The sequence below is a fragment of the Sardina pilchardus genome, chromosome 1, assembly GCF_963854185.1.
Source record: "Sardina pilchardus chromosome 1, fSarPil1.1, whole genome shotgun sequence".
NCBI lineage: Eukaryota > Metazoa > Chordata > Actinopteri > Clupeiformes > Clupeidae > Sardina > Sardina pilchardus.
The window spans coordinates 7,910,658-7,918,640 of record NC_084994.1 but is presented as its reverse complement, the minus strand read 5'-3'; the positions used below and the strand labels follow the sequence as shown (position 1 = coordinate 7,918,640).

At 47.6% G+C, this 7,983-nt stretch overlaps 1 protein-coding gene across 2 annotated transcripts in view; it reads left to right on the top strand.

The window, feature by feature from the left end:
* map2k7 (mitogen-activated protein kinase kinase 7) overlaps positions 1–4,162 on the top strand; it is a 16,904-nt gene extending 12,742 nt beyond the window's left edge. For both annotated transcript variants that reach the window (XM_062537988.1, XM_062537980.1), the window contains 3 exons: positions 767–909; positions 1,478–1,523; positions 1,810–4,162. In XM_062537988.1, coding sequence (XP_062393972.1) covers positions 767–909; positions 1,478–1,523; positions 1,810–1,950 — 330 coding nt within the window. In that variant the 3' untranslated portion in view covers positions 1,951–4,162. The remainder of the gene's footprint in view (positions 1–766; positions 910–1,477; positions 1,524–1,809) is intronic.
* The last annotated feature ends 3,821 nt before the right edge of the window (positions 4,163–7,983 follow it).

Sequence of the window (7,983 nt, the reverse complement as noted above, 5' to 3'; positions counted from 1 at the left end):
CAGTTAATTTCATAAATGTATGCGCTACACACAGGACACGTTTAGAACACAAAAACCTAGAAAAGAAAAACTCTTGAAAATCACTTGAAACACACTCTAAAACAGATCTAGAACGCACAACACTCTCAGTTATTTGTTATTAAATTAAAGTTATTAAGATGATAATACAGAGAGGTGGAAACTAATGTTAACCAAATAAAGTATGGATACTTTGGTTAAGTTATAGGCCTAGAAGCTTGGAACGTAACTCGTTATTGATATTTCCTCGTAACTTATAGCCTCATTTTTGTATACCAACCTGCCCTAGAACAGCTTTGGCCTCCTCTTGACCCCTAGTCCTTCTGCTGTGGTTCCCCTCCGCTCCTCTAGATGGAGCCGGCCACAAGACAGTTCCCCTACAAGAACTGCATCTAGAACACCTCTAGAAAACCACTCGAATATCTAACGCACCTCTAGCACAAATCTGTGTTCATAAATGATATCAGGCAGACATCAGGCAGAGTGAATCCAGGATTCACTCTGCCTGATGAAGGTCTAACGACCCAAAGCTAACACTTTGCACAAAGACTTGAAGTGTGCGGATTCTTCTTTAAAATATCCAGTTTACTCTTAATCCTGCACCTCACACGGATGAGCGGTGATTTTTTTACTTTCTTGTTTATAAATGATATACAAAAATGCCTGTCAACTCTTGAATAGTAACATTTTATCAGCCTGCCATAGAACCTCCTCTTAACTCTGCTGTAATTACCCTCCGGTCCTCCAGGTGGAGCTGGCCACAGGACAGTTCCCCTACAAGAACTGCAAGACGGACTTCGAGGTCCTGACCAAAGTGCTGCAGGAGGACCCCCCGGTGCTGCCGCTCAGCATGGGCTTCTCCCCCCACTTCCAGTCCTTCGTCAAAGACTGGTGAGACACACACACACACACACACACACACACACACACACACACACACACACACACACACACACACACACACACACACAGATCAGCATGGGCTTCTCCCCCTACTTCCAGTCCTTCATCAAAAACTGTTGAGACACACACACACACACACACACACACACGCCCCTCCCAGCTCATCTTCGGCTCTAAGAGATAATATTACAATACAGTTACAATAATCGCATTTAACAAGCTCAGTCAAAATATATTCACAACACCACATGTGGTGGACAATCTTTTATTCTGAGATGCATCAACAAGTTCTCAAAACAAGTCAAAAGAGCCATAAGGTGCTTGTAGAGCTGGTCCATATATATTATTGTCAAATAAACCAGTAAAATAGTGAATATCATGTTTCATGTAACTGTGCGCTCAGACCAAGAGCGACCAAAGCTGCAAAATCGACGGGAAGTAATTGACTTTGAATGGGGACGAGCGACTACAGCGACCAAAACGACCACAGCGACCAGCGTCAAAACTTGGGCGGTCTGAACGCACAGTAACTCTTCTTTTCTGTGTTTTTTTCCAGTCTCACAAAGGATCACAGAAAAAGGCCAAAATATCACAAGCTGCTGGTGAGTCTCCAGTATACACACACACAACAAAGTCAGATAGATAGATGTGTGTGTCTGTGTGTCTGTGTGTCTGTGTGTCTGTGTGTCTGTGTGTCTGTGTCTCTATACAGCATAGCGCACAAGTCTTGTGGACCTCGTTTGACCTCTTGACCCCTTGTGACCCCGTGTGTGGGGCTATACAGCATAGCGCACAAGTCTTGTGGACCTCGTTTGACCTCTTGACCCCTTGTGACCCCGTGTGTGTGTGTGTGTGTGTGTGTGTGTGTGTGTGTGTGTGTGTGTGCAGGAGCACCCCTTCATCCGGCGCTACGAGGTGCTGGAGGTGGAGGTGGCGGCCTGGTTCCAGGAGGTGATGGAGCGCACAGAGTCCCCCCGCAGCTCCCAGTGCTTCAGCCAGCAGCACCTGCACTCGCTCTTCAACAGGTAGAGCAGAGGGGCAGAGCAGCGTGCACACACACACACACACACACACACACACACACACACACACACACACACACACACACACACATCGCCCCGCCCCGCAGCTCCCAGTGCTTCAGCCAACAGCACCTGCACTCGCTCTTCAACAGGTAGAGCAGAGGGGCAGAGCCACGCACACACACACACACACACACACACACACACACACACACACACACACACACACACACACACACACACACACACACACACACACACACCGCCCCGCCCCGCAGCTCAATACTAATGCCAACACACACACACGCACACTCACCTCTCCACCCTCACACCCCAGTACTTAGGCCAACAACACACACACACACACACCACCCTACAGCTCAATAGTTAAGCCAACAGCACACACACACACACACACACACACACATTAGTACACACACACACACACACACACACACACACACACTCACACACACTTATCGTGTTAAATACAAGTACAACCCCCATTTGCTGCGTCAGATCTACAAGAAGCAGAGCTGTGGGTCTCTCTCACACACACACACACACACACACACACACACACACACACACACACACACACACACACACACTCTGTATACCCTCATGTAATTATCCAAACATAACTGTCAGTACTGCGTAAGCTTTTCTACAGTTGAAGCTGGCAGAAAAAATAAGACACTAGTACACACACACACACACACACACACACTGCTAGACACCACACTGCTACACACAAACGACAGTCACACACACACACACACACACTGCTAGACACCACACTGCTACACACAAACGACAGTCACACACACATACACACTGCTAGACACCACACTGCTACACACAAACAACACACACACACCTACACACACACTCATAGTATGTAAAGGAGGAAGATTGAGAAGGAGTAATGGACATGAATGGAGCAAAGCCGAAGAGGAGGAGGAGGAGGAGAACGACAGATGAACTGAGACCGCGGTGGAGAGAGAGAGAGAGAGAGAGATCACGATGGACGGACAGACAGATGAAAAGATGGACAGATGAAGAGGTGGAGAAATGGAGGAGTTGCTTTGATGGGGGCGTAAAGAGGGAGGGGGGACTTGAGAATGTCATGACTGGATGGTGATCTGGTGGGATTCTGGCCAATCACAATGTGATCTGGTGGGATTCTAACCAATAAGGTTCAACTCTGGTGAACGGATTAAAGGATGGAAGGATGAATGAATGGATGGAAGGATGGATTGACAGAACAAACAGACAGACGGACAAACACACAGGGTTCAGAGTGGTCATTCAGGCGTGGACCGGCCTGGTTATTAAGATTTTTAAAACTAGATCATTACGGGCTGCACAACGGCTTTTCAAATGTCCGTATCACTTCAGGCTCAGACGTATTCCTAAAGAATATTCTGGCGTGCGTGCGTGCGTGCGTGCGTGCGTGCGTGCGTGCGTGCGTGCGTGCGTGCGTGCGTGCGTGCGTGTATGTGGTCTTCAGGATGTACATGGCTTCACTTCAGGCTCAGACGTATTCCTAAAGAATATTCTGGCGTGCGTGCGTGCGTGCGTGCGTGTATGTGGTCTTCAGGATGTACATGGCTTTACTGGCTCTGTCGCTCTTCGTGTTATCAACTTGTAATTAATACTCAAATAATCAAACCAGTTATTTTCTATATCCGAACAAGGCCTAACCCCTTGTAGTCACATCCACCAATTAGATTTGGTCTTACTTAGGCTACTAAACTGATTAACCAATTAGATTTGGTCTTACTTAGGCTACTACACCAATCTTATCTTCTCTTACTAAACTGATTAACCATTAATCAGATTTTGCGACTATATCACGTTAAAGACAAATATAATCTGAACAGTAGAGCCCCACTTCTGTGGAGTTAACAGGATTTGAACAGATAAAATGCAAAAAAATGAAACCTAACCAAAAAAAAAAAAGATAAAGAATTAGCGGTAGTTCAATCGGAATAGCAGAAATGAGGCAAAATGGAAGACTAGACTGCAACTGACTCTGACTGAGATCCTAGCCAATCAGGATGAGACCTGGTGAGATCTTAGCCAATCAGGGCGTCAACTGGTGAGATTCTAGCCTATCGGGGATGAGCTCTGCCTGCACCCAGGCTCAGATGCGGTCTGTGCAGTGATATCTCAGGGAACCAGAGAGAGAGGGAGAGAGAGAGGGAGAGAGAGAGGGAGAGAGAGAGGGAGAGAGAGAGGGAGAGAGAGAGGGAGAGAGAGAGGGAGAGAGAGAGGGGGGGAGGGAGGGAGGGAGAGAGATAAAGGTGTACAGGATAAGAGAGGTTAAGGAAGAGAACAAGATGAGCTTTTATCCGCAGTAGAACCGGGTTCTAGGGTGTAGGACACCAGAGATGTTCTTCATTACCAAAGCGAAAAAAAACCAAGACACACACACACACACACACACACACAATGTCTCTTACTCAGGCACACACAGTCTTGCGTGCGTACTTGCTCATGTTCACTCTCACACTGTTGCTCGCTTTTGCTATAAACACACACACACACACACACACACACACACACGGGATGCCATCCCGCACCAGAAGCCAAAGCGGTTATCATGCGCAGACACAGACACGCCCTTCTGCAAGCCAAACCACCAATCAGAGCACAGGAGAGACGAGCACTGTGGTGATGCGCACCTCCAACATAGACACGCCCCCAAACCCCTTCCCCAAATACCCCTGTGCAAGCCAAACCACCAATCAGCACACTGGAGAGAGAGAGGACAGGATGTGACGTCAGAGCAGGAACAGATCTGGTGCTCATGCCACCTTAACTGGTTGGTGGAGACAGAGGAGGTGTCCTGGACAGGATGTGATGTCAGAGCAGGAACAGATCTGGTGCTCATGCCACCTTAACTGGTTGGTGGAGACAGAGGAGGTGTCCTGGACAGGATGTGATGTCAGAGAAGGAACAGATCTGGGTTATGTCCAGAAGTCAAGCGTGCACGCTGGGTAGTACCTTCTTCCCAGTAGCGTATTAGTTAGCTTGCTCCTCAGTATGCGTCCCCACCTACATTTGGACAGCACTAACTAGTTGGCGTCACCTGACTCGGGGAGGGGGGTGTGTTGACGATTTGCATGACGTGTGGAGCTTGACCTGCGCTGCGCAATGGATTATGGGATACCTGAGGGCAAAAAAGATGCATCGATGCACGCTTGGAAATCACGCCAAACGAAGTAGCCAACTAGTGAGAGCGCTTGACTTTCGGACAGTCTATTCTGACGTAACTTCCGGAAAATGCACACTGCCCAGCGTGCACGCTTGACTTCTAGACACAACCCTGGTCATGCCACCTTAACTGGGTGGTGGAGAGAGAGGAGGTGTCCTGGACAGGATGTGATGTCAGAGAAGGAATAGATCTGGTCATGCCACCTTAACTGGGTGGTGGATCAGGACCTGTGGTGAGGGGTAGTTTCAGGGCTCAGGGGGGAGATCTGGTCATACCACCTTAACTGGGTGTTTGGATCAGGGCATGTGGTGAGGGGTAGTTTCAGGGCTCAGGGGGGAAGAGAGCTGGGCTGGTGGCTGAAGCAAGATACGAGATGGAACCCGGGAAGTTGATAAACTGGAGAAGGAGCTCACTGAGATGGATCTGGATGGGAGAGAGACGGAGTGAGATGCATTATGATGGATCTGGATGTGGAGAGGGTGATGAAGAGAGAGGGAGGAATGGAGAAATAAAGTAAAGAGGGAAAAGAAAGTTAAACGGAAAGGAAGGAAAAGGTTGTTTTTTTTTCAATTGGGTTGTTTACGTTCTGTGGTTTTGAAGGGGATGTGAAGTTGTTTGAGAAAGGAGGTGACATTTTAAACTCCTCTTCTGCTGAAGGAGACGGAGAGGAAGAGGATGAGGAAGAGTAGGAGGAGGAGGAGGAGGAGGAGGAGAAGAGGTGTTTAAAAGGCGCTGAACTTGAGGACGTCTCCTGTGCGTCTCCTCGGTGTGAAAGCTTTTCAACTCTGTGACCTGCGGAGCTCAAGTTCCCAGGGGTGAGCTCTCACACAAGACGCAGATAGACAGACAAGAGATTTAGCAGTTATAATTGTTTTAGTTTTTAGTCAGTTTTGTCATTTTTAATTCTTCCATGTTTTTTATTTGTAACGGAGCTTGGTGATTCGACTTTATTTGATCATTATTTATTATTATTATTATTATCGTTTTGATACTATTTCTGCTGCTGCTGTTGTTTTTGTTGCTATAGAAACGCTGCTGTGTTGTTTTTTTTGCTGCCCAAAGGTTATGTCTACTAAAGAGAAACCAAAATATTCCAACAGAGCCGCATAAGTTGCCCCCCCCCCCGCCTCCCCCCCCCCCCCCCCCCCCCCCAGGTGGAACACGGGCCGGGTCACGGGCCGAGTGTGTTTCTGGAATCGGACACTCTCTGGGACTCGCGAACCAAATATATGACGGGAAAGAAATGCGTAAAGAAAGAGAGGAGGGAGGGAGGGAGGGAGGGGGAAGGAGCGAGGGAGGGAGGGAGGGGGAAGGGAGGGAGGGGGAAGGAGCGAGGGAGGGAGGGAGGGGGAAGGGAGGGAGGGGGAAGGAGCGAGGGAGGGAGGGAGGGGGAAGGGAGGGAGGGAGGGAGGGATGGGGTGGGTGAAGAACAGAATAGGAGCAAAAGGATCGATAGAGGACAGGACATGACAGAGAGAAGAGGGGGAACACGAAAAAACAGACTTCCACTTCCTGCATTAGGGGCCGGATCTGAGCCAGATCCAGCCAATTGAGGCCCGGATTTACGCAAAGCTACTGCGAATTCAACCAATCAGATCCAAGTCCATGCGATTCCTGCTAAACCCAACCAATCGGAGCCAGTTGCAGTCGTGTCTTCTGTACTTGCAAGTGTAGATTCCTGAGCTAGAGCCTTGGCTGCTTGTGATTGGCTGTGCCTGCTTCGTCTTAACACTGAACTCTGTGCTCGTCCAGTAGATTGAGAGATAGATGACTTTATTCTGTGCTCGTCCAGTAGATTGATAGATAGATGACTTTATTCTGTGCTCGTCCAGTAGATTGATAGATAGATGACTTTATTCATTCCTAGATGGAAGTAATGGTATCCTACTGACGACAACTGAAATAACTCAAAACCTGTAGCATCTCACAGGGAAGCTACAACAGGCGCGTAACTGAAGCGTTCCGTTAGCGTTCTTTCGGACGTATGTGTCGCCTTTCACGTCTGATGTAGCTACTTCCATTGATTATAGTGGAAGCTAATTGTTACTGCAGACGTAGCATAGCTGAAATAACTCAAACTTGTAGCGTCTAACAGGGAACTCTGACATGACAGAGCAGCTCAGTGGATCAGCTAGTCTGCTGTAGAAGATTCCTCCATGACGACAACCTAGTTAAAGAAGCCATCAAGTATTTTATATTTTACGTATTTACGTAACCGGTTACGAGGCTATCCTCAGAATAAGCTACTAAATAGATATAATAACAATATTAAACTAACACAAGTCATTGAGTAGCCATTTACGAGGCTATCCTCAGAATAGCTAATAAATAGATAACGATGCTAAACTAACACAAGTTATTGAGTAGCCATTTACAAGGCTATCCTCAGAATAGCTAATAAATAGATAACGATACTAAACTAACACAAGTTATTGAGGAAGGACATCTTTATATATAAGGGAATATGACTTTTTCACCAGTCAGTGAAGCCGTTACATACAGAAGCACCTTTCCATTGTGACACTGTCCCCTTTTAGATTGTGTCTTCTATTCGGTCTACGATCTTAACGCGGTACGTCTGGGTCATTTCACTCCGGCCAGGTGCCGTCTGAAGCTCACCAAACGATCTGACTGCCGCCATGTTCTCCTCTTCCCGGGTTAACCTTTGAACTCTGTGATCTCTGACCTACCCACTGCAGATCGGGACCTGATACCTCTGCTGCCGTGCGGTGTGATGCCCTTTAACCTTTCCAGCACATTACATTTGGCTGACGCTTTTTTAACCAAAGCGACTTACAACATTATAAACAGTTTTTT